Genomic DNA, 26,751 nt, shown 5'->3' with positions numbered 1-26,751 from the left:
GTGTCGGAGGCAGATGGCCCAGTACTCTTGCAGACAAAAATATGGTTTATTGAAGACGAGCGTTAGTTGCACTTTGAAAGGAAAACAACGGACGGGTATTTTTTCTTTTGTTAAAGATTTACTTGCTTCATACATAATATCCTTTTAAGGCGAAATTGTGTTTAGGACGTCCACAGATATATTAGTGTTTCCTCTCGGCTCTTATTATCACTCTTGACACCGTGCACAGGACGAGATATTGTCATTACACCGATCCAGAGAGGTATTTTGTTACTTTCTCAAAATTAGAAATATTGTCACATGCTATCCACAGTTCCGCCTACCAAGTGTCGTTACAGCTTTCAAAAGTGACGTGAAACTTGCTGACGTGATTTGTGCTGAGAAGTATTTTATTACGGACTAGAAGGCACCGGTTTTGAGGCGGATGTCCAAAGTCTGATAAGAACACCCCTTTTAGTGGTAAATGATATTACTAGGTTATCAAATGCACGTTTTAAGTAGATATAAAATGATGACGTGACAGACGAAATGATATCCCTCCCGTCACCCGTTTCTTATTCCTAGATGCCTACCCGTCTGGGTTGGGATATTTGGCAAACTGTCATTTTTGCTTACTTACATATGATACAGCACGTCTCCTTGCCTAATCTACAAATATTTGTACACATACAGGTACTAGATAAGCTGAACGGCAGCAGTATGTACTGATCTTCGTAAAACACACAGAGATCTAGCGGACTGACCTTAAAAGACCGTTACTCTGCAAAGATAATCTTTCTTGAATATTTAGTTGAATTAGAGAATATCAAGTATTCAAACTGTCAGAAGAATGTCGACCGTGTATAATAAGATAGCTGGACAACTGGTAATGGCATTCTTCATCATCAACTGTGTCCTGAATTCAGCCAGCGGTCAGGATTTACAGAACGTTGCAGCTTGTGAGAGGTTGGTACATATTACACAGCATTGTAGAAATGTCAGCATGTCAGCGGTAGTGATTCTAACATGTTATCTATCAGTTCCCCCCCCCCCCCCCCCCCCCCCCCCCCCCCCCCCCCAGGGGGAAACTTAGATATTTCGGCAATTATCATCACGGGTATAAGAACTTCAGGCAGATCCGTTTTCATATACGCAGGCCGGTCTACAACGACAAAACGGGTTTTTAGAACAATGTGCATGCGGTTTTCCATCACCTGAGAAAATATGACACAATTGCAACCAGTGGGTATCAGTAGCAAGAAAGTGGACACGAACCGCTGCTATCATCTTTCTAACTGCTTCTTATTATACTTCTTATATCTCAGTCAGATTTACTGCGACGGACCCTTACTTGCTGCCATGCAAAATGCGAGGATATATGAAGATTCCAAGACATTTGTTGACTTGAAGATGAAAGCTAGTGAAGGTAGGTAGGGTTTTGTTGTGTGACTGATGCATTTCAGCCTTTAGATTTACACGACAGAGTGGTCTTTGTTTTGTGCTCGATATTTCCAGATTGCTGGAATTTGTATGAAAACAACAGTCGACTTTTTTTACACCAGAAAAAGTCAGCCCATCACTGGCTATTTAAATAATCCCTTTCGATATGGTTATTGTTGATCTCGAAATAGTTAACTGCCACGTATTCTTCTATTGTGTGCTAAGTTAAGCAAATGCACAAACAAAAACACGCATACAAACACAATGATAGAATGTACTCATACAAAGACACGCATGTCATAGAATGCCACTTTTGAAACGTCTGTTCGACTACAAGACAAGCAATAGTGCTGACGCTCGTTGGCTGAAAGGTTTGCCCTTGATCTTAAAACGCAGTCAACTGCAGAGTCTATACCGTATATATCAGCTAGACCAGTAAACGACTTTGCGGTATATTTTGAGAAAAATGGTAAATTTGACACTTGCATTTAAATCCTACAGTAGACCTGTGCACATGTATGTGTATAGCGTTGCACAATTTTACACTGTACTTTCTCCTCTATATGGCACCATGCGATACAAGCTTAATTAATCCCGTCGAAACTGATGCCATTTTCTTCCGAAATTTTAGAGATCATACTACAGGCCTTTGCTGACCTTGGGAAGAGAAATCTGTCCAAGAGGGAAGCGGAAGATTTCAGAAATACGTACTTCGAAGGTCCGAACCTAGAATTCGAAGACTGGACTCCAACTGACTGGAGAGAGAAGTATGATATAGTTCCTTCATTATGTCAAGAGTTATCTCCTTCATCTGTGACTTTCAATAAAGCGGCGACCGTTTTCCATATAAGCATTCTACATACTCGTTATGATACCTATTTTGATATTGATACAAATAAGAGTCTCAAACCGTGGCTTTGGCTCGGGCTCAGTTCATACGCAAGAGTAGGGACCGCAGATGAATGTAGGCCCTATTGCAATATATAACTTTTAAACTAAATTGTTGGCTAAGCGTGGCCAATGGTAATTCAGTATATTCTGCTCAAATGAAGTACCACCTAGGCAGAAAAAAAAGTTTAATACCAGTTGTCACTTTATTTTAGTTTAATCTGCGATTTTTTATATTCTGAATTGAAATATCCGAGATAGACAGAATTTTGGCTTAAATTTCTGTTGTGGAAATGCCTGTAGAGCTACATGTATGTATGTCTATTCCACCAAATTAACAACATGATAAATAGGGAGAGGGCAGGAGCCAGTTGGAAGTTTAGGTTCAAACTCGAATAACAAGCAATTTTTTAAATCTCATAGGAAGAAAAAATAAATATAATACTGGTCGTACGAAGAAAAATCCGGTATTAGATTTATTTCACCGGCCCTTTACTGGATAAATCAGAACATTCACTCTTTTTAAACATCCGTTTCTTCCAGTCCAGCCTTCCTCAGCAGGATCAAAGACAGCAAGTTACGGACCTGGGGTCTCGAGTTACATAAGCTGTGGAAAGTTCTCGGAAGAAAGGTACCCAGAAGCCACTACCCGAACAAGGGTATAGCCGATGAACGAAGGGCTACTTTGACCTTTGAATTTTGGAACGTTTGCCATGCTTGGCCAAATTTAAGTGTTCCTATGTAAATAACTTAATTGTCCATTGTGATATAATTCCGTATATATACTGTAAGAACGGCAACATGCTAAGCAACATACTGGGGGAATATCCTTAAAGCGCTGAAGCTCTATAGAAAATGAAGATATTCTATATAGGTAATTGTTGTCAGAACAAACTGTGTTTCAGATCAGTGATGATGTGAGGGTAAACCAGTCCAGATACTCGCTGATTTACGTACCCGAACCCTTTATTATCCCAGGCGGCAGATTCCGGGAATTTTATTACTGGTAGGTTCAGTCATATTCCAGCTGATTCTTTGAGAATAACATAGCCTAATATGGTTTTGTTTTTTTGTTTTTTTTCATAGCTTCATCACATTTGAAATAAATACTACGTTCTATATGTTATAGTGGCACAATGTTAACATCTTTTCCTGCGTGTCCTCTTTTCAGGGATTCCTACTGGGTCGTTAAGGGTTTGTTGCTGTCTGAAATGACACGCACTGTGAAGGGGATGATAAAAAACTTTCTCAAGTTCGTTGACGAGTAAGTTGATAGTATAACGGCTGATTGATTGCATGTATGTAGGCCCTATATATATGGCATTTATTTGAATATGTCAACATCATCGATAGGTAGAACATGAAGTCGAATCATTTCAGCTCACGCAGCTGCAATTTATTGTGTTAGGAATTGCAACCGTATTTCTCTGAAGCAAGAAGATTACCTATCAATATAAAAATACAGTACAATTTTCTTTCTTAACGTATATTTTTAAGCAGAATTCCACCTGTAGTTAATTTCATTCTTGTCATAAGCACTGTTGAGTTAGTGTTGGATTTGATTACAACGTATATCATAACATGTACGGAGCCTCTGTTTCTCAGGTACGGTCTAGTCCCCAATGGCGGACGTGTGTACTATACCAGAAGAAGTCAGCCTCCTTTCCTCATTCCCATGATGAAGCTCTACTATGACAAAACGAAAGACCTGGCTTTCATTGGCGAAACAGTGGACAGTCTCGAAAAAGAGTATTATTTCTGGATAAATAACCGTACGACAAATGTCGCTAGAAACAACCAGACCCACCGTGTAGCGCGCTACGCTGTGGAAATAGGGAAACCTAGGTAATTAGTGGTTTCTCTTGAAACATTTTAAAAAACAATTTCTCTGATATAAACTACAGCGCTGAATCTTTGATATCATAATATAAAAGTGTACCCCTCTCCCTATTTATTTATTTATTTTATTTTTTTATTTATTATTATTATTATTATTTTTTTTTTGGGGGGGGGAGGGGGTAAAAATATACATGGGCCATTAATATGTTTTAAAAATCTCCAGAATCCAACGTTTGTACTTGCTTATACATGTACTTTGTTTCACTATCAGGCCCGAGTCGTATCGAGAAGATATGGAAACTGCAAGAACCAAGACTGATGCAGGTACGTTGGATTTCAGTTTTTTAGCTGAAAAATGTTTCATTTTACCCCTTTTGTTCACCCAACATAGATGAATTGTGATGCATTTTTCGACCGAAAGAGTGCCCCCTCACGAAACCCCTGCTTACAGGCCTGAGACATCTGCAAAACGTGTCCGTCCTCAAATGTATAAAACTGTACACGCGCTTCCAGCGTGTTTTATCATTATGTCATGCGTACTTGGGTAACGTCGGGAAAACTGTGTGGTCCATGATGTTGTAACATATGTTGCTTTGCGAGGGGTGTGCCAGACAATAAAGCTTGATTGCAAGGACTACGCCTTAGCAAGAATCCCTGCTGAGATAGATCGATCCTTCTAGATCTACAAATTTTATTCTGAACACAGCCTATGTTATTATATATACACGCAATTCCAGTGTTGTATCTCTACGTCATTCAGGTTCCAAGGCAGAACTCTACTCTCATATAGCGTCAGCAGCTGAGTCTGGCTGGGACTTCTCTTCACGCTGGATGAGGTCGGGTTCGATGAGTCTTAGTGACCTTCAAACCAAGGATGTTATTCCTGTAGACCTCAACGCCATTCTCTGTTATAACGAACGGATTTTAGCAGAGTTTTATGGGTTGTTAGGTAAGGTTCCCAACCTGTTACACTAAACTATTCACTCTTCCCACTCTATGAATACACATATAAAGATGTGACCATTACTTGCCCGTATTCATTTTTTTAGTGTCATTATTTAAAAAAACATGAATTTCGAAAGTAAATTTATTTTGGAGAAATGATCGGTTGAAGCTACGTTGTGTAAACTCATTCTTATCATTTAACTACATGTAGGTGTGTAGAAGCGTGTAGGAATCTCACCCCTTCTGCTTAAAAAAATCCCCCCCCCCCCACTCACTGCTGTGTAATCTTTTTTTTATTATAATATGCTGTTCACTACGGGCAGGATATACACACGCCGTTTCTATGTACGAAACCGTGGTTTCAAAGTGGTTTTGATTTAGTTACCAATGAACCAAAACTCCACTAATAAGTGGACAACTTTACTTAGGAAACGCATCCAAGCAAGCAGACTTTTTACACAAAGCGATGACCAGAAGACACGCCATGAACACGCTGTTCTGGGACGATACACAGGGGGCGTGGTTTGACTATGATAGACGTGCCGGTGCTCTGCGAACAACTTTCTACACCTCTAATGTGTTCCCGATGTATTTTGGTTGTTATGGTAACGATGATGGTACAGACAAGGTGACGATGGAGAGAAAAGTACTGCAGTACTTAAAGGTATTCCTGAGTCCTGCTGTGATTCCCAATCAGCTTAAACATGTTGAAGTGCAGTAGCAATGATACTCTTAAAACACACTAATCGATTAAGATGTCTATAAATATAAGTCACAGGGACGGCTTGGAGGGAGGGAACGGCAATATATCACAGTGGCTTTTTTTTCTAAAAGGTGTGTTATAGTAGGTGTCTGCCATTGAGCAACACAAAGCTCTTAATATCATTATTTGCAAACACAGACTGTTAACATATTCCTAAAAAGTAGACATACTCGTTATCTTTATTAAGAGATATATTTTCATATTCCAGAACAAGCACGTGTTGGACATGCCGGGGGGAGTACCGACCTCTCTGATCAACTCCACACAACAGTGGGACTATCCCAACGCCTGGCCGCCATTACAAGATGTCACCATCCAGGCCCTGTCCTCTAGCAGTCTGCAGGAGGCTAAGGATATAGCCAGGAATATCAGTCAGAGGTTTCCCTACCACCCTCTCTGGTTCATTCAGAACAGATGATCCGAGTACTAACTGATCCGCCGACTAAATATGGTCGACCACTCTTCAAAAGAGATGCCGCTGATTCCCGATGGTCTCCCCGCTTCTACACACGCCATTAAACGGATTAAATCCCGGCTCCGAGGTTTAATTGCTAGGTCCCTGCAGAGACGGCGCGTGTAGAGGTGGAGAGACCACCAAGAATCAGCGGCATCTCTTCCGATGTGTGGTCAGCCATATTTTGTCGGAGGGTCAGTTAGTACTCGGATCACCTGTTTTGAATGGGGCCTCTAAGTTACTTATTTGATAAGATTATCGGCAGACACTTAAGGAAAATAAAATCTCTCTCGTTCTCTCTCATTCTCTCTCTCTCTCTCTCTCTCTCTCTCACACACACACACACACACACACAAGTAACTGTCAAACTGCATTTGGCTCAGTTGATTCATACGCCAAGCCTAACCAATTTGATGCTAAAAGCCTAACAAATATCACGTTTCCACTTCAGATGGATACTTACCAATTGGCGGACGTGGAGTCAACCAGGACCAGCACAGGGGCACATGTACGAAAAGGTTGGTAGGGCATCGTGGACTATGTTGAATTAGAAACGGCACATATACTTGTTGTCGTAATAAAACCATCTGTTAGATAAAAAGTTGTTAAGTTGTCTGTAGTACATTAAGTCCATTAAGGTAGAAGAATTCATAATTTATTGAGGTTTTGTTTATTAATTCTAATTTAAAATAAAGTTGCGGTAAACCATTCATCAAGAGTACATAAAATAAAAACTATTTAAGATTGTAAGTGTGCCCAGCTCTATAAAAAAATTAAAGATAACAAGGCCTATTTCCTTCCAGTATGACGCCCGTATAGAAGGACTGCCAGGCAGAGGGGGCGAGTATGACGTACAAGTAGGTGGTGTTCACATGACGTCACAGATATAGCATAATGCAGCCCAATGCAAACGTGCAATAACCTTAAACATATCAACCCGACAAAGTTTTTTGTTTGTTCTTGTTTGTACGGATGCATGCTTATATAGATTTGACATCTGACATATGATTCACTTCTACAACATCAACAAGTGCTCACTTCTTCGTCCAAATCCCCCCCCCCCCCTGCGTAGGGCGTACAGAGGCAGCTATAAGATCCATCTAACTGACCTCTTCCCTGCGGTCAGTTTGATTGGCGAGTTAAATTTAAATCAAACTTCGCGGACTGTCAAGTCCGATAAAATTAAATGTTATGGTTTTGCTTCATAGCCTTGTATCCTCAATAAACAAGATTGACCGACTTCACAATTTACGGAAGTGTACAGAGTCTGTATAAATAGACCTTACCAATCTTGACACGATCTCTTATTATGGACATTTGGGTGGTCAATAAACAAGATGGCGCGCATGAGATCTGAAACATAGGCTATATTTGGCAATGGTTGCATCAAATGTTTCTATCATTCTTGCAGATAGGATTTGGTTGGACGAATGGAGTGGCGATGACGCTGTTGGAGAAGTATGGGGATATCTTACACGCAGACTCAGATGTGACATCCGGTAGCTGGTCGCCTGCAACGTGCATCCGTATTTTGTCACTTGTTGGAATTCTGATTGTAACCGCGAAGTTGACCTTTCACCGCAGCTAATGTGTGGATTGTGGAACAATGTTATATAACTTCCATTTCTCGAGATGAACACTTAACTATTTGGACTGGTAATAACCTTAAATTACGTTGCAGGAGGGACTCCCTCCCAGTAATTGAATCAATTTATGCGGCCGTCCCGGGGGTGGGGGCTCCGATAAGGTGACATTTCTACGTCATAACCAGGCTATTAAGATGTCAATCACTAAAATGGCACGTAACAGAAAAGTGTACCTCACGATATGGAAAGGACTTGAGGACTTGAGTGCGTCATAGCTACGAGCCATAGGGCCTATGTGTTACTAATGCTAGTTTTTGTTGATTCCATCGCCTTTTTAATTTTTCACAAGTAAGTGTGATATGTTCACCCCACCCAAGGTGTGTTTACTTTGGCTGTGAGTAAAGATCGGGATCATCGGTTTTAGATAACATGGATGATTTGAGAAAGTGACTGCCCGGACTTACTCAAGGATATATACTGTTGATCTTCTACGTGGAAAACTGTAATTTTTGTCAGTATTGGTCTTGCTCTGATGAACAAGTTTACAAACGAACACACATGCTTCGCGCTTGAAACTTTATTTGCCATTGAGGTCGTAGTTGTAACTGGGTACATATAACTGTGTTACATTTTGTAAATCATGTTACTGGTTGTAACGTGGGAACTGAATACATGTAACTTTTATTTTTAATAAAATTCAATTTTGGTTGATATATTGTCGAGTACCAAGTGATCTGATCAATGAGGTCTTAATGTTCATTTACCGACGACGGGGGAAAGTAAGCATCTCTCTCCCGTTTATCTTACTGGTTTCCTGATCAAAGTCGTACAGCCCGTAACTCTGTCCTTCTCCATAGATGTCGCTGTAGACTCGCAGGCCTGACACGTAAAAATGGCCGCCTGCATAGGAATTGGGATCTTGTGTCTCGTAGTGAATCAGAACCATGTCCTTGGTCCCATATTCCAGTCCAGTCTGAATATATAAATCCATGTACTAGTATATGAGGCAGCTTCTTCTTTTTCGACAAGAATGTCATAAGAATTAATACAAAAACACTAAATAATAATGATATTAAAACATAAATGTATGGGCCCTCCAGCAATAAAAGACATAAACATATAGATTGTGACAGCGCCACAACTTTGTGAATTCTAATTTTGAACAGCGCCACTGTCCTGTAACAGTTTTGAATTCTGTATATATCACATGTACGTCTTACCAGTGACTGGTATTCTCCATACAAAATGTGTCCTCCTGCTCCCACAGTGCCGGTGTACCTAGAACTGTTGATGGAGGTTTCTTTCATAATCTCTAGAGCCCAGCCGTAATCGTAGAGAGCCGCACGTTTATAAAACCGGCTTTTGTGGCCGTCAGTTTCTGAGTAACAATTAGAATAAACCACCAAAACTTGGTATGAAACAAAGACATGTTAGTGCACCCGCAAGGTGTGTCGAATCTTTAATCTACAGATCTGCTGGAATAAACTAAGCATAATACTAAAAGAAGCAAGGGGGCAATTAGTTTTCTGAGTGACAAATTGTAACAGATAATTGCAGTGAAATGAAGACATGTGACAGGCATACCTTAACCCTGTGGTGAACTTTGACAGTATAGAACTGCTACAATTAAATAAGTTATATATATGCTATGTATAAAATGCTATGTTGTATTTTCTACCCATCATTATCCTGAACTTGGTTTCCGTGTGCAGACAAAAGGGGTGGAACAGTAGGTTGCTGCCCTCCAAGGTCACTCGCCCGTCCAGAAGGTCAAGGTCAGTAATAGTGGACATATCAAACCCATACTCTGTAAAGTATTGGAGAGCTTTCTTGCCTTCTTCTATGATACTCTGGTTGCTGTAAAAATGACATCTACATTTGTCAACATTGTACGTATTCTTTGTCGGACACCACAGCTGCTGCATGAGCATTTATTGTCAAATATTTTGTCAACGTTGTTCGTGTTTTTTCGAACACCAACCAATATTGATATCTAAGACCAAAGTGGCACTTTACCTAAACTGAATTCCACACAAGTCATTTGAAATTTATAAGCGGTTCTGAAAAGATATTGGTTTAACATTAAAAAATAAGCCGTAAATTAAGCTCCATTTGATAAATTTCGGTCTAAAACCTGAAAATACTATGAAAAAATAAAATTGATGTGCTGGCAGCAATGGAATAAATGATGACAAAACAACGCAAAAATACAGAAAAACACTCATCCACTTCAAGCAGTATTTCCTAGAAAACAGATTGATTTTCAATCCTATGCCGGTTGACAGAAGGGAAAAAAGCGGGCATGTTTAAGTTTTTCTAAAAATGAACATGCAGGTTTCATTCAGAGTAAATTTCACCCTGATAAGAATTATTCACTGTAAGGTGTTTTTATCATTGAGTCAAAATTAATTATATTTTGGTTGAATGCTGTATGTGGAAACTACCACACAATTCCAATATGGTGGATGTCAATCAACAATTGTTGAAAGAAAGTTTTGTGATCATATTTGCAGCATACATTATTTTCTAATGCAGGGCTCTGCTAAAGTGAAATATACTATTACTGCATACGATGCATACTTTGCAACCTTTCATTAAAAATTATTCATGAGCATTTAAATTATTTCAATTAATTTCAGTTAATTTTTTTTTCTCTTTTTAGGGGGAAGGGCCATTTAAGATCTTTTAAAATAAGGATATGGCATTCTTCTTTAATATAACCACAGGCCACATAGGCACATACAAGACTTAATTAACACACCAAAAAATACGAATTTTCCCTCTCACTACCCGGCTATAGCAAGTACTTACTCCACTCTTCCAGCACATTTTTGGTGGTGTGAAAACTGTTCAAAATCCTGGTAAATGCCATTAAATATCCCATCCATGACGAAGATAAACGTGTGATCGTATACCCCCAGCTCTGGGCCATCAATGCTACATTGGTTAGTGTTATGTCGGTGAAGCCAATCAAAGTGGTTGGCATCCACAGCAGGGGCGCTCAAAACTACCAACACGAGGCATACGCTTCTGAAGCTAAACATTGAAAAAATGTAATTATGTACGCGGATATTCCCATAAGCCTTAATGTTGTAAAATAAAAGTAGATGTTTGCAGATTTTCTGCGAAATGCTTACTTGTAGAGACAAAATATTGCAAAACGTAAAATACTACATTCACAATTTAAAAAATCGGAAACATTTGTGAATGACGAAAACAAGGTTGCATCCAGTACTTACTGTGGCATCTTTTCAGTCGAGTATACTGTTGGTGACTCTTGCTGATTGTTAATGTTCCGCGCTCGCTTTCTACGTCGCGTGTCTCCTTGTGAATGACTGCAGCAACATATATACACCTGCAATAAAGCGACACGTGGTCTATTTCTACTGCTATATCTATTTTATGGGCTTGCGCATGTGCAACGATTTCCGTTGACATATAATAACCTTGTGGAAAGTTGGTTTGAGCAAAAAGATGATGCTTATCCACTAATTGGATGCTCCAAGATGCAATGGCATTTTTTCTGGATACAACGAGACTTTCATTAGTAATGATTTTAATGATGATCTTACATTCATTTTAATCACTGTTATTTTAAGTTGTGTTTATCAAATAAAAATTAAAATGTTGAGGTGACAGAGGCCCTGTTCACAACCAAACCAAGCGAAATCAAAGTGGTCGACCCACTTGAAAGCTTGCCGCTTAATCCCCGCGGGGAATTTATTCAGTGTCTCTTAGGAGGATCACGCGGCAAAGCTTTCAAGTGGATCGACCATATTTGATCCGTTAGTCAACAGGTTGTGAATGTAGGCAGAGACAGCACGGGTTTTGCTGGGGGGTGGGGGGGTAGGGGTGGGGGGAGAAATTAGGGGTGGCTCGGGAGGCGGGCACGATGATAAAGGTATTTATGCCTTTCTCGAAAAATTAGAGAAAAAAGAAAACAGGAGACGAGTATAATTCTCAAAGAGGTTGTCATACCCTAGAAATATGCGTTTCTCAATTAAACTGATATTTTGGCTTTGTGTACGGGAAAACATTTATATTGTCTTCCACTTTACCTGTGGGCACTGACCTTTGGTCATAAAGTCCCCTTAACCAACAATAACCAGGATCAAATTTGAGCACTTGTTATAGTAAAGGCTCCAAAATGAATGTAATGTAGGGGCATGAAGTCAACTATTGGTTTGTATGGCTATAAATGTATGTTCTGTTCCACATAATGAGCCTAATATCCGTGGTTTGAACAAAGAAGAGACACATCACCAACAAATCGGCAGGAATCGACAGAGGTCTCGACCCAAAAAATGCACTAAAATCCTCCAACACATATTTAGGAACTTGTGAACAGCATGCTCCACTAACGTTGTTGATCTTGCAAATATATATTTTAAATAAATGTATGTAAAACTTTGACATGTTTTCTCATTACCATTTTTGTTGTTATTTTTTACTTAAGCTTTTATTTCCTTTAACACATTACATCTACCTTTGAATTTTGATAAGAACATAATCTCATATTTATGTCTTCTCGTTGTAAGTTGTATCGTGCTTAGTGGTAAATGAATATTGATCATGGGTTGGTGAAATGTTGTAAAGAAGTTTTCAGCTCTGCACTTGCTGTATGTCTATGGTTTTATTTGAAATATCGATTTTCTCAAAAGGATATACATTTTGATCATCAAAAATGCCAGACCTTCAATTTGATTTGTTCACAAACGAGGGCACCAGGGCCGTAGCCTGAGCAAAATGCCAGGGGGGGCAGTAAGCGGACACGAGGGGGCGAAGACCCCGAGTGGGGAGGGGATGTCCCCCTACCAGTGTGGAAAATTCTAAATCCCAGGGGGGGCAGCTGCCCCCTGCCCCCCCGGAGGCTACGGCCCTGGACACGCCCACAAAGATGACGTACTTACCGAGGACACGCCCACTAGTAGAGCCACTGCACTGATCACATGTTTATGTCATCTCGTTGGAAGTTGTATCGTGCCCAATGGTGAATGAATATTGATCATGGGTTGGTGAAATGTTGTGAAGAAGTTCTCTGGTCTACACTTACTGTACGTCTATGATTTTATTTGAAATATCGATTTTCTCAAAAGGATATACATTTTTGATCAACTAGAATGACAGACCTTCATTTTGATTTGTGTTTGTTTACAAATGATCACATCACAGCATAGGCCAAAACTGAATTGTGGCACCATATATTTTGACAAGCACTTGTTTGTTTAATTTAACATGGTTTTAGTAAAAGCTTTCTCGCCAGAACCAGCAATACCAGGAATGACAGTAAGTGAAATTGGTTAAATTATAGATGAGAAGCGTTGAGAAGGTTTGTTTTTTTATCTCCCGTAAATGATATATATTTGTAGATGGTGCGTTGTGTGTTTCTAATTTGACATAATGCTGATTTGCACTGGTAATAGTGTAGAACATTTCCCTATACCTGACAAAAACATCCAATTTTCATAAAATCATCTGTTTGAAATGATGAAGCTGGCAAAAGTGAAGTCAATCGAAACTGCAATGCGCACACAATAATGATACGTTTAAATTGCAATAGAAGTAAATGAATTAATTTGTACTAAATGCCGTATAAATTTTTTATTTTTGCCAATGGCAGAGTAGAGATTAAAGCGGCGGTTCAAATAGCAATGATATAAATGTCACAAAAAACGAACGTTTCAGATGAAATGTTTACTGAGGACGTAATGTGAACCCAACCAAAACACTAATGATTTGAAATATTCAATGGCATCAACCCAAACACACACCTTTGTAGTGCATGGTGCCTGTATCTGTGGGTCCATCAAGTCAAAAGTGTTTACGTCTCGGAACATTTCCTGCGTGGAGGAAATTAACACCCATTGGATAATGATATTTGAAAAAACATAAATGAACCCTCTTCTCTACATATATGATTGTCAGCAATTTGATGACGTCATGGCACCTTTTTTAAACAAGCTTACAGACTGCAGGCCCCAGTTACACTGCTCCTGATAGGGTTAGACTTGTCCATGTGACCATGTCACCTTGGTAATTAAGTTCTTAGCCAGGAGACCTGACTTAATTTTTTTGTGAAACAGGGGCCAGGATAGATGTTAAATGCATGCTGGGAACATAGCTCACGTATAAGGTACTGAAATATTCAAAGAGAGGACGGATAAGAATTTGAAGATGGCAACTGCGATAAATGTGTTGGTTTTTTTGTTAGAATTTGCTCTACTTATATGGTTTGGCTCATCGGATTCTTCAGGTTTATGGTTTCGGGTTCAACCGCAGTCGAGATTTACAGCAGATTTTATTTTTCAAACGACATATTCTGTTTCTGAAAAACACTGTACATTGCGTTGCCTAGAACACGGCGATTGTCGAGCTGCATATTACTGCGGTAACACGAACACTTGTGCCCTGTCTTGTTCTGAAGTTCCGGATGGATTTCTGTTGAGTGACCCAAACTGTTCTTATCTGGAGGCACGCAATCGCACGCCATCTTGTCTGGTAAGTCATTTTATATTCTATCAGTAAAAAAGACCCTGATAAAAACCAAAAGTTGAATTTTATCTGTATTAAATCTACATGTATAGATGGGATTTATAATTAGAATGGGTGGCATATGAACATCGAGTATTGAAATATCTTTTAAAACGCTTCTCACGAATGTATTAAAATGTTAGTTCCGATATTTTTAACATTGTTGGTACAAAAAGAAACAGAACATACTTAGTATGTGCAAAGGTCAACTGTCTCACAGGTTGCTAAAATAGAAAACGTGAAAAAGAACGAAAGACATCGAAGTACAAAATGGCTTAATTATGTGATGTCGGTGGGAAAATATGATGTTACAATATGAACAGGAGAGGTTTAAAGTGTACATGTCTTTTCCAGGATTGTCACGCCAAATCGAATTTTGCTCGACAAAATAAAAATCATATTCCTCGTACTCATATTGGCTGATCCAACTGTGCACGTAAATCCATGCTTTATCCCAATTTAAATGTATTGCTGGCGGTTTAAATGACCGACCATAAAGATGCATTATAGTTGTTAGCCCAGTGTACACATTTATTTCGTTTAAAGCAAAAAAAAAAAAAAAAAAAAAGCAAAAATTGTTTTGATAGTTTCTTAAAATAATTTTACAGAAAATGTGAAGCAAATGTGAATTTATCTGGTCTCTGGGTTTATCTTTTTAGTCATTATCGTCCCTGTTGGAATGATCTCGCTATGTTAACCATGGTATCAAGCATTTAGATTCAAGCATTCTGATCATGAGGAAGATGACAGTTAAGACGGATGGCTTACCATTGCATTTAAGCTCTTAATCTTCAAGTGTGTAAGAGACGCATGGTAGCATTATTGACACTTGTGTCCAAGAAAATCACGAACGTTTTGCTCCTAATTGAAAACATGACACCAAATGCAGCACAACCCACCAATTTATTCAAAACACTATTGAATTACTTGAAATTTTTTTGCGAAATTTGTTTCAGTTTTAATCAGGTGTTAAAGCAGGAATTATCGTTTAACATAAGTTTAAGCTAGAGAACCAGAGAACTAGAGAAAGAGCAGCACGAAAATGTTAATTTTTACTGATTTATAGACCCGTCACCTACGTCTCAACAGTACCACGAGTTGAAAAGTCTACAGAAAGGAGATTTTATTACGACACTTGATGTTTCTAGCATAAAAATTCTATTAAAATTGTTGTCAAATATCTTTCAAATCTCGTTGCAATGTTTTAGAAAAGGTGTTTTGACTAAATGTTTTCAGAATATTATTCAATTGTCAAAGGTACGACATTTTGGCCAAGACATAAGTAAATTTGATAAAACGTTTTCATAATGTAAATAAAATATAAAGAACACTTTTTGAAAATCTTCTCTTAATATTTGTGTGTTGTGTTACAGAAACACCAGAAAAAAGAAACATAAAATTAATATTTGTTAAGACAGATATTGGTGGTTAAAATATCTGGTCACTAAAAACTGCAGTCCAAAAACCCCAACGCTCGAATTAAGTGACTTTGTGTATTTTAGAAGAAAGTGATTTATTTTCTGACCTAGTCTTCTTCTGCTCAAGTTTGCATCGCTCTCGGTTTCTTTTGTGAGTCAAAAACACAATTTTTACCTGTAATAGGAATAAATCTTCCCACAAATCCGAGATATGGTTTATTTATTAGCGGTCGATGAGACTATTATCTTGCAGACAGGGTAGGTCACAATGGTTTGGTTTTGAAATAGTTAATTGCAATTATGGTCAAATTTCCATACGGAGGTAAGTCTTGTGTAATGTTTTTTATGTGTCCTGTTTCTTTGAAACAAACTAAAGGTTTTAAATAGGTCTGTACTTCAGCAAAACGCTCGATGTTCGAACAATTTTAGATCCGGGGTGTTTCCATTTATGAAACAAGTTTCAATAATGTGGGTGATTAGAGCAAATGTAGTTGTTGGTATTGGATCTAAGCTACACGTTGTCTTTTGTTTTGATTTATTGATAATATTTATCATTTCATCAGCAGTTGCCATAGAAAAACTAGTGATGGTGATTGTGGCTCCGTGAGAAAACCTGTTTTTTTCCCAGATAATTGAGTTCAGCATAACTATCACTAATTTTAAATGTGAAAAAGTCACTCATGCTATCTGCAAAATCCTTCAAAGATTCTGCTGCAGGAAGTGTGGCACACATTTTCTTAGGAATATATTTTTTGTTTAAATTATGAATTATGAAATTATTAAATTATGAATTACAGATGCGAGTCTTTGAGAAATTTCGTTTTCTATCCATCCATCTCAGGTATCTCAGGTTTAGTACAGTTTTCTAGTCAGAAAGATCATGCCTTCTCTAAAAATTATATACAAAAAAAAAAAAAAAAAAAAAAAAAAAACAGGAAACGAGTACAATTTAATTGTAATACAATATAACTCAAAGAGGATGTCATATCCTAGAAGAATGTTTATTTTAATTATACTGATATTTTGGCTGTAAAGACGGGAATACATGATTATTTTTTGCCGCTTTGCTTGTGCGCAGTGACCTTTGACATTACCAGGGTCGAATGTGAGCACTTGTTAAAAGTTAAGGCTCCAAAGTAAAGGTAAGGATGTTAGTGAGATGTTTCTTTGTGAGGCTATAAGTATATGTTCTGTTCCTAATATAAAACAGGTCCATATATAAAGGGGACACTAAATCTGAAAATTGTGGCCTTCTGCCGCTAAACTATATTGAGCCGTTGTGGAACTAACTGTCACCACTTTGGGCCGAGGAAGCAGACTTCAATATTACAGATATTGTCCGGAGTTTTTTTTTTATTAAACATGATAGACAAAGAAAGAGAACAATGCACAATGTAAAGAGGGGACACTGAGGTGATAGTCATGTCTATAATCAATGAAGGAAATGAAGGGCAGTAGAACGTATATAAGTAGCCAACGGCGCTTAACCTAAGCTAATTTTCTCTTAACTTGATGGTGCACTTAATCAAAGTAAAACACGATTATAATTATTTATAAAAGAGAAGAACTACAAGCACAGTTTCAATCTTCCATACCTGAAAGCCTTAAATGCTGTCACATGGCTACCTTTTAAATATCAGAAAACAGTCTAAATGAAATCATCAAAAACCGCTGACCAATATAGCAAAATCTTCAGGTTTGAAACATCTGTACGTAATGTCTCTTTCTGTTATAAAAACAGGCTTGGTACACAACAGCATCTTGTAAATAAATCGGTACCATTCTCTCAAAAACAGATCCAGAACAACAATACGACAACACAGCCCTTTTCCACCTGAATGCATCCAACAGACCCACATTCTGCTTATGGAACAACCTTCTAAAACCCAGATACAACCACCCCTAGACCATATCTGAGACCAATCTGGGAAGTAGTTCAAGGAAGAGACCCATCACTAACAATCGGCAGGAATCTACAGCGGCCTTGACCCAAAATGGGCAAGAATCCTCCAGAGTGTTTTTTGGAAGGGGGGGGGGGGGGGGGGGTGCTTGTGGACCACATGCTTAAACACGTTGCGGACCCTCTCCGTGCCAGTTGGAGTCACACACTCTATAAACGTTGTTGGTTGTACACATATAATTTGAAATAAATAAATAAATGAATGTAAATGTTGATATTTATTCTGAACTTTATTTTTATTCTTTTTCATCAGCTATTAAACACACATTTCAACACATTGCATCTTCCTTTGAAATTTTGACTAGGACATGATCACAGTAGTATCGTGCTAAGTGGTAAATGAATATTGATCAAGGGTTGGTGAAATGTTGAAACGAAATTTCCTGCTCTACACTTGCTATATGTCTATGATTTTTCTTTGAAATATCGATTTTCTCAAAAGCATATACATTTTTGATAAAAAAAATGCCAGACCTTTTTTTTTATTTGTGTTTGTTCACAAACGATCACATCACAGCATAGGCCAAAACTGAATTGTGGCACCATGTATTTTGACAAGTACTTGTTTGTTTAATTTAACATGGTTTTAGTAAAAGCTATCTCATCAAAGCTAGCAATACCAGGAATGACAGTAAGTGAAATTGGTTGAATTATGGATGAGAGCCGTTGAGAAGGTTTGTTTTTTAATCGCCGGTAAATGCTGTGTATGTTTAGATGATGCGTTTTGTGTATCTTATGTGACATTATGCTAATGTGCACTGGTAATAGTGTGTAACACTTCCCTGTACCTGGCAAATTGGTTGAATTATAGATGAGAGCCTTTGAGAAGGTTTGTTATTGATCGCCCTTAGATGATGTGTATGTTTAGATGGTGCGTCGTGTGTATCTAATTTGACATAATGCTAATTTGCACTGGTAATAGTGTGTAACACTTCCCTGTACCTGACAAAAACATCCAATTTTTATACTGCCTTCTGTTTGAAATGATGAAACTGATGAAAGTTAAGTCAATCAATCAAAACTGCAATGAACTCATTAAGATGCGTTTAAATTGCAATAGAAGTAAAAAGATTAAATTTTACTGAGTGCCGTATATATTTTTAATATTTGTCGATGCCAAAGTACATATTAAGGCGGCGTATCATGTCCGTGTCTGTGTTATCCAAAGTAGTTGAAGACTCAAATCAAGATGTATACCTATTATTGTGTCAGTGTTTGCTTTTCAACCAAAATTATATTCAAATACACAAAAAAATATTGTCTAGCTATGACCAGTGAAATCTATTTGTGTAACATAATAGGATATGATGTGTGTTTATGTGTGTGTGTGTTATGTGTGTGTGTGTGTGTGTGATTATATGTGAGTGTGTGGGTACAACGAAAATAGCGTTAATTGAATTATCTCCTTTTTGTACACATTTTACATTATCCCTGAATAAAAATTATTACAAAAGGCCGCGTTTCAAAAAGCAATGACATAAATGTCACAAAAAGCGAATGTTTCAGATGAAATGTTTACTGAGGACGTAGTATGACGTCAACCAAAATACACAATGGTTTGGGTTTGAAATAGTTAATTGCAATTATGGTCAAATTTCCATACGGAGGTACGTCTTGTGTAATGTTATTTTATGTGTCCTGTTTCTTTGAAACAAACTAAAGGTTTGAAATAGGTCTGTACTTCAGCAAAACGCAATGTTCGAACAATTTTAGATCCGGGGTGTTTCCATTTATGAAACAAGTTTCAATAATGTGGGTGATTAGAGCAAATGTAGTTGTTGGTATTGGATCTAAGCTACACGTTGTCTTTCGTTTTGATTTATTGATAATATTTATCATTTCATCAGCAGTTGCCATGGGAAAAACTAGTGATGGTGATTGTGGCTCTGTGAGAAAACCTGGCGTTGAGAGATGTGATGAGAATGTAATATTTTTGTTTCCAGATAATTGAGTTCAGCATAAATATCACTGATTTTAAATGTGAAAAAGTCGCTCATGGTATCGGCAAAATCCTTTAAAGATTCTGCTGCAAGAAGTGTGGCACACATTTTCTTAGCAAAATCTATTTTGTTGATGCCACAAGCAATACCATAACTATTATCAAGTCGGATCTGTTGAATTACAGATTAATCGTTTAGTACTGCTGAGGACGCCGTGTGAAGCCAACCAATACTAAAGATTTAAAACATTAGCAAACCAACTGTCTGCCTTTGTAGAACAATGTTTCCATATCTTTGGTTTCACCATGACATAAATAATGCACTGTTTACTCTTTATGCGTAAACTTTATTGTCCATACTATCATATTAGAAGAACTGAGTACAATATAGGTCTACGTTAGGATTTTTAACCCTATTCGTTTAAAATGAAATAAACATCGTCATATGTTATGCATAATGCTGTTACATCAAAATACACCTAAATGAATAAGCTAATTCCAGCACTTTTTTTTGGGGGGGGGGGGGGGGAGGGGGGAGGGGTGAAAACTGTTATAGCGATTTCTAACAATTTGTCCCTTACATAAAACTGTGTTTCAGACATAAGTGCGACAACAATAATACGTGCTACAAGGTGCTGTCTGAAATGTATACTAATTTGCATGGCATAATCAATAAAAAGGTGTAATGATACCTTTATTTAATGAAGCATAATAAGTGATTCTAAGTCGCTCTTTTTTACTGGACTACATAGTTTATAGAGTCGATTCAAATTAGAATTCAAATGAAAATGTTATTAAGGAAATCAATGTACCATCAAATGGGGAAATGCAATTAATATTTTATAAGATAACGAATAACGCGTAAGAATGAGGGGCGAATATGTGAGAGTGAATGATACCATGTCTATTATTTAATTTGTGTATAGAGTATAAAGAAATAATAAAAAATACAAATACTGACATTGGTAACAAAATTTCTACAGGAGGAACCACGGCATTGCTTGTTTACTGTATTATTTTCAGGAATGTGGATGTAAAAATGGCGGGACTTGTGTCCAAATAACTGAGGGGTCTAGTCAATGTACCTGTCCTGTCCTTCACGGCGGATTATACTGTGAACGTAACCGCAATTTATGTCTAGAAACACACCGGCTGTATTCAAAATAAATATTGTATTTCAAGTTCTTGCTTTTAAAGACTTAAGGTTTAATATCCCAGCTAGCGTTTCTAAAATTAGGCCACGTTATCATCATTACTTGCTTACTTGCTTAACAAAGAAAAATAGAACAGCTTTCTGCTGGATCTATTACTATCAGTACAGATATCAATATTCTACCTCCCTTATTTTTGCACCAAGAATATAATCTAGTGATAACGTATGGTGTTTACCAATTTACAAATACAGTAGAAATATAGCATATCAATTGTAACAAATGTTTTCATTACCTTTGACTAGTGACGTGCCCACCACAGTTCGAGGTTATGTACAAGAGGAGTTGCTACAGTTTCAATATGGCACTGAGGGCCAACTTCTACCAGGCCAAGCTACACTGTGAGTCAATGGGAGCCAGGCTAGTCGCCGTAAACGACGAAGAGGAGCACAATTTTATTAGGCAGTATCTTGCCGCAGATGAAGGTATGGAAATTTTTTGATAGGACATCATCTGACGTGGGCATACAAACGATTTACAGCGATACATGTATATCAAACAATAGCTTTCAACACGAATGTAACCATCTGTATGTGTAACCTACACGTACTTTACATCTTCAAAGTTAGCCTTCTAATGCTGTTGTGGCCTTGTATATTGTAGTCACCTTGCAATCTACTAAGTCAGTTATAAGTTGGTACCAACTGCAATAATGTCAGTTATCGAATTTCAGCACGCATGAGGGCCAATTGGTGGACTTCACTTTCAGATGAAGCCTCCGAGGGTACCTGGGTATTGTCTGGATGGGGCGACATTCCAGCACCTTTTATTGCATGGGCCACAGGTAAACAACACGCTTAGTTTCCATTTCATTTGTAGTACGTTTGAGTTATTTTCTTTATTTTTTAGTCTTTAATTATATACATTACATTTGTATGAAATATTTGCAGACTATATTATATACCTTGATTTTTTTTGTTGCCAAACTGAAGTGTTCTAAATTAGAAATGGAAATAAAGCGGCAATGCTAGCATAAAATACGAAATTTAAACTCAAAAATGAGAACGGCTGTTGGAATAAAGACCAATCATTGGTTTTAAATTGATTGAGCTTTCAGACGATCTCAGTCACCTGGTTGGACTGATATCCTATTTCCATAATTTCCCTCGAGTAACAGGGTTTTTATTCCCCTCTTAGTTCAACCAGATGACTATGGGATCGGCGAAGATTGTGCACTATACTTGCAGTATAGCGGGCTTTTTAATGACGTACCGTGCACCCGCATTTTCAACTTTATATGTGAAACGGAGGCGACTTAGACAGCGACACATATTGGAATTATCTACAGTATAACATTCGTGTGACAATTAAGGCGCCAATATGAACACATGAATCTTCTGGGTCGCATTTTATTTATACCTTATGTATTCAGAAACTGTATGGAAGGTAAACTACACTTCTTATTGTTGACTCTGGCTAACAGATGGGCTGTCTGTAAGAGTAAACAAAACGGCCACACATAAATAACTAGATAAAGTATAACGGAAGTACGGTGCCATATTTATCTGTAATATGCCACACTGTCACTTGTCAATATTGGTGACCGTTTCATATTTCACACACCAGAGTAGACAAAAAGCGTCATTTTGTCGATAAAAAACTCCCTAAAAAACTCCCTGTAAAAGACGCTGGGGTATTCTTTGTGAAAGTGCCTTGAGTATAACATTTGGATTTGTTTAGTTGTAGAGAATATATTCAGAGGGCAACTTGGAAAATTCGATCATGTTTTTCGCTGTCAACATAGTTTAAGGAAATATTTTTGATGATGTTTTTTTGTCAATATAGCTAATGGGATCAACAGACTATTCTTCCTGTTGTCAACACAGATTGTGTCCAGAGTGTTTTAAATTTACACTTTATCTAGTATAGGATGTTGTTGGCTTTCGTCTATGACTACCGGATCCTGTTCAGGCACCGGATGGTATGTTTTCTCCTGTTTGGATGTTCTTGATTTTTCTCGTCTAGCTGTATATCGTCTCTCTGAAATATGAAATGTACATATTATGACTTTTTATGACATAACTTTTGATCGTATATTACGGTGTTTCCTTTATTTTTTAACTTCAATTTCGCTGAATGGAACTTTTTTATAAAAAAGTAAAAGGTATTTACAGTAATGTGTTGTACTTCAGTTTCAAAAGGTGTGATAATTTGTCATGGAATTATGCATAGTTTTTCATTTCTATAATTAAAATTGTCAACATTTGTTATTTTTCAACTTGAAATATGTTTTAATGTGGTTGATGAGTCGTTTAAATTAAAGAGAACACGGAAAAATAATAATAACGGTGAAAACGCACCTTTTTCTTATCCTTGGGAACTTCTTTGAAGTAGTAGCTAACACACAGTATACAGTATATCTGAAACGTAAGAAACATAATTTTATCTCCAGGCTAATGTATGTAAAATATCCATGTAAGTCCTGTACAGTGCATATGTTACATGTAGTAAGTACAATAAAGGTGTTATAGTAATAAACAAATGTGTAATAATATGGTCCTAACCTGAGAGAGAGAGAGAGAGAGAGAGAGAGAGAGAGAGATTAACTGTTTGGTATATACTCCAAAGAAATGTGGTTCTTTCTCAACACAGACATTATCTGTTATGCCTAGACTACATTTTCCACTGGCGCCGCTTGATGAGATAGTATACAATTTTTCCGTATGAATTTTTTTAGCATTGACATTTTAAAGGGATAATAACTCTTCGTTTCGGCCAAAAAATTAATTTTCCTGGAGTAAACAACAATTTTCCCATACTAACCAATGGTTAATGAATCCATTTTTACATTCAAAGTTAGTCCCTGTTTTTTTTTATAAAAAGTTTGTTTTTTTGTGAAAATCTCTTAAGAGATTTTAACAGAGTATAGCCATCAATGGAGGTCACGTGGTCTATAGACAAGCTCAGATATCAGAATAATAGCTATAACTGCCTTTTTTTGTGGTAAAACAGAATATATTATATTTCTATGAGTTATTGACAATGTTTTTATTGTGAAATATAGATCTCATACGAAGAGTTATTATCCCTTTGAGTAGCTTCGGACTGCTGCGAGTAAGTGTACAATACATGCGGGTGCCGTGTCATTTCTCCACTATGACCTTGAGGTCACGCGGGAATAAATCGGGTTTCTAGTTGAAAAGTGATTTTAGGGAGCCCTTTCAATCTCAGTGCAGTTGCCGTACGCCTTCCTTGCGGCTTCCTTGATGATCGATACGTTGATGGTGCAGCTCCCAACGATTTTATCACCCATGCTGTCGGATGAAGGATGAAGGAAAATATCGTTGTGCCTTCTTATCCACCAAAGAAGAAAGAAAATAGCAACAAGATCTTCAACCATTATTACGATCACCACAAATCCACCGAACGTTGTCCGGGCGGCAACTGTACAATGCCATCTGCGGCATATAGACTTACGATTTCAAAAATTTGGCAAAGTTTTAGCTTGACAATATTTCAGAGGCCAGCAATCTGTATGATTGTGTGCCATTTTGGACGGCACCGCTTACCTCCGCACAGGCGACGCATAAAAAGGGTATTTACGGGCAGTATACGAGCACCGTGCTGACATCGCTTGGCAAATGTGTCTGCGGTATATTTGAGGTAATGAGGATGTTTGAAGTAATTTTCAGCACAATTGCGATAGTGGAGCAAGCAACGCAATCAATGCTCATCTCTAGCACTTAATTTCCCACCAACAGGACAATAGTTACAGCAACCATAACCCAGTCAAATACTTGTGGCACTGAAAATATAAATAACAGCAAATTGTTACAGTGGTAGTAATAATTTTGTTTCCGTTGTACACCGGTGTAACAACGTTCGAAATGTTTTAAGGTGACTGATAGTAAAAGGTCCAAAGTCATAGAAACAAAGCCCTGGGCTTATAAGTTTTTATAAAAAATTAAAACAAACTTCCCAAAAGGCCAATTAAAGACGGGGATTAAGTGGAGTGTCCAACGGATGACGCTCTGGCGCCAATTTGAGGGGAAAAATGCCGTTTTCGGTATTGGGATTTTCTCTATAACCAAGACAGCTATTCAAGTGATTCAAAAGGCCTATAAAGCTGGGTGAAAGCACTACAGCGGGGTACCAGGGAATTGTCTTAAACTATTTACTTTTGATTTTATCATCTTTTACGTTAAATCAGCCCATATTTCAATGGGTTATTCACTTCAAAAGGCGATAACTTTCAAACAAACAATTTCCTCTTAAACCCCTGATATCATGCTGTAGTCCACATTCCTAACAACAATAGGTGCAACTTTTGTAACGATCGGTTGCTCAGATAGTGAGATATACTTGGCAGCGATTCACTTATCTCGTCAATACAGAAAGCTGTTAAAACAGCCAAAAACGTTCACAGGTTGGTTAACTTACTAACTTCGGTGACAATAGTTGCGATGCTCTAGATCATGGTCACCTCAGGTGGTTTAGATCATATCAAGAGCTGATAGTCTTTAAGATACTGTCATCAGTTGGCAAACTTACTGATTGCTGATGCATTTTAAATGCATTGTAGTTGACCAAAAGCTCGTTTACAACAAACCTGTTAATTATGCACCGCTGCACTTCCCAACCCAGGTAATAACAGGTATCAAAATCGTCTTGGTGGGCTTTCATATTTTTCAAAATATCTCATTTATTTCATGGGGTGATTTTATTGGTATTTGTAAATGACGTTTAATATCAATATTTAAACAATTGAGTTCAAACACCGTCGCGAACATTAATAAAAGTAATTGCTCTCAGGGTAACTTGAAGCATGCGTATGCCCAGGCATTACTTCCGTGGAAGAAAACGTGTTGAAGAACAAACAGAAAAAAAGAGCGGTATATTAAAGAAAAAAATAGGAACTTATGTACTAAAATGGTTCGTAATCCTAATTCGTTTATGCTTTGAGGATTTGTTTCTGAATGTTATTTCATCTGAAGTATAAAATAATTTTAAAGATTTATCATTTTATACCTTGAAATACAAGTTCTGCGTCTGTACACAAAACTTTTTGCAAATTTGTATGCTTTGTCAAACCCAAAAACATGTAGCAGATCAAGGTAAAAGAGCATTGTTTGCTATAAGTAGCATGGGAAATATCATTACTTGAATGTTTACTAAATGTGCAGTTTTACATACGTGAGTATAAAAAATAAAAAAATTCCAAGCACGCACAGCAAAATGTAGACTAACGCAAAACATCAAGAAAGCGTAATCTTAGCAAATGTGCCCCATATAGTAGCTTAATTTCCATTAATAATAAAATCATCATTTAAGTCAAAATTTTTCTGTCGATTTAATAAATGTTCTTATTTATCCGGAACGGTATATTTATTTAAGAGGAGGCTAACTGAAATATAGTTTTATTATTTGTTTATTTTGTATTTGAAAATTGCCCATGTCACCCTGTTAATTAGAAGGTCTAAGCTGGATCAAGTCCGTGCTAAAATTCCTATGAAGCTGTGCAGGAAAAATTCTTCCTTTGTTTCTCTAGCTCCTCAATAAACCCGGTGTTCAGATTTTATCTAGTACCCCCAGGTCTGCGGGAGCTGCTCTTTGAAACTAAAGCACAGGTAGATTTTTACCTGAGATAAATATCGCCAGCCATTTAACCCTCTAATTAAGAGGTAAAGGAAGTTCCAGTTAGATGGTTGATTAAGATGGGACTTGTAAAGGTAACGGGCATCGTTTACCTCAGTTTAAGAAAAGTACCCAAGACGGAGTGTCAGCGGTTTAATAAAATTAATTGAATTTCACAAATAACATGGCCCTCATATGCAATAATCCACAGTACCCTTTACTCA

The 26,751-nt window shown here is 37.5% G+C and overlaps 3 protein-coding genes across 3 annotated transcripts; 2 read left to right on the top strand and 1 right to left on the bottom strand.

Moving 5' to 3' along the window:
- Window positions 1-107: 107 nt before the first annotated feature.
- LOC106181943 (trehalase-like) lies at window positions 108-8,605 on the top strand. The gene is made up of 14 exons (XM_013566511.2): window positions 108-945; window positions 1,305-1,405; window positions 2,051-2,186; window positions 2,851-2,938; window positions 3,213-3,313; window positions 3,479-3,571; window positions 3,913-4,152; window positions 4,418-4,470; window positions 4,907-5,095; window positions 5,520-5,755; window positions 6,063-6,232; window positions 6,760-6,826; window positions 7,112-7,165; window positions 7,720-8,605. The coding sequence occupies exons 1-14, from the start codon at window positions 830-832 to the stop codon at window positions 7,894-7,896; spliced, it is 1,821 nt and encodes a 606-aa protein (XP_013421965.2). The 5' UTR covers window positions 108-829; the 3' UTR covers window positions 7,897-8,605.
- Window positions 8,606-8,654: 49 nt separating this feature from the next.
- Window positions 8,655-11,399, bottom strand: LOC106181944 (uncharacterized). The gene is made up of 5 exons (XM_013566512.2): window positions 11,134-11,399; window positions 10,706-10,930; window positions 9,573-9,751; window positions 9,115-9,272; window positions 8,655-8,867 (listed from the first exon to the last, which is right to left on the bottom strand). The coding sequence occupies exons 1-5, from the start codon at window positions 11,139-11,141 to the stop codon at window positions 8,655-8,657; spliced, it is 783 nt and encodes a 260-aa protein (XP_013421966.1). The 5' UTR covers window positions 11,142-11,399.
- A 1,431-nt stretch (window positions 11,400-12,830) lies between these two features.
- LOC106181939 (brevican core protein-like) lies at window positions 12,831-22,930 on the top strand. Its single transcript, XM_013566508.3, has 5 exons — window positions 12,831-14,392; window positions 20,766-20,862; window positions 21,199-21,378; window positions 21,627-21,737; window positions 22,091-22,930. Exons 1-5 carry the CDS (start codon window positions 14,069-14,071, stop codon window positions 22,210-22,212), a joined length of 834 nt encoding a protein of 277 aa, XP_013421962.2. The 5' UTR covers window positions 12,831-14,068; the 3' UTR covers window positions 22,213-22,930.
- Window positions 22,931-26,751: the final 3,821 nt, after the last annotated feature.

The sequence above is a fragment of the Lingula anatina genome, chromosome 7 (genome assembly GCF_051362555.1).
Source record: "Lingula anatina isolate TDL-2025a chromosome 7, LinAna3.0, whole genome shotgun sequence".
Lineage (NCBI taxonomy): Eukaryota > Metazoa > Brachiopoda > Lingulata > Lingulida > Lingulidae > Lingula > Lingula anatina.
Note: the sequence above shows the minus strand (reverse complement) of the source record. Positions and strands in the feature narration are given on the sequence as shown.

Coding starts and splice junctions, on each gene's coding strand:
- LOC106181943 (XM_013566511.2), top strand. CDS start 830: ATGTCGACCGTGTATAATAAGATAGCTGGACAACTGGTAATGGCATTC. Junction 3,572..3,912: donor TTTCTCAAGTTCGTTGACGA/GTAAGTTGATAG, acceptor TCTGTTTCTCAG/GTACGGTCTAGTCCCCAATG. Junction 5,096..5,519: donor AGAGTTTTATGGGTTGTTAG/GTAAGGTTCCCA, acceptor AACTTTACTTAG/GAAACGCATCCAAGCAAGCA.
- LOC106181944 (XM_013566512.2), bottom strand. Junction 9,273..9,572: donor CAAGTTCAGGATAATGATGG/GTAGAAAATACA, acceptor ATTGTTACTCAG/AAACTGACGGCCACAAAAGC. Junction 8,868..9,114: donor ATGGAGAATACCAGTCACTG/GTAAGACGTACA, acceptor TTATATATTCAG/ACTGGACTGGAATATGGGAC.
- LOC106181939 (XM_013566508.3), top strand. CDS start 14,069: ATGGCAACTGCGATAAATGTGTTGGTTTTTTTGTTAGAATTTGCTCTA. Junction 14,393..20,765: donor ATCGCACGCCATCTTGTCTG/GTAAGTCATTTT, acceptor TATTATTTTCAG/GAATGTGGATGTAAAAATGG. Junction 21,379..21,626: donor GTATCTTGCCGCAGATGAAG/GTATGGAAATTT, acceptor ATCGAATTTCAG/CACGCATGAGGGCCAATTGG.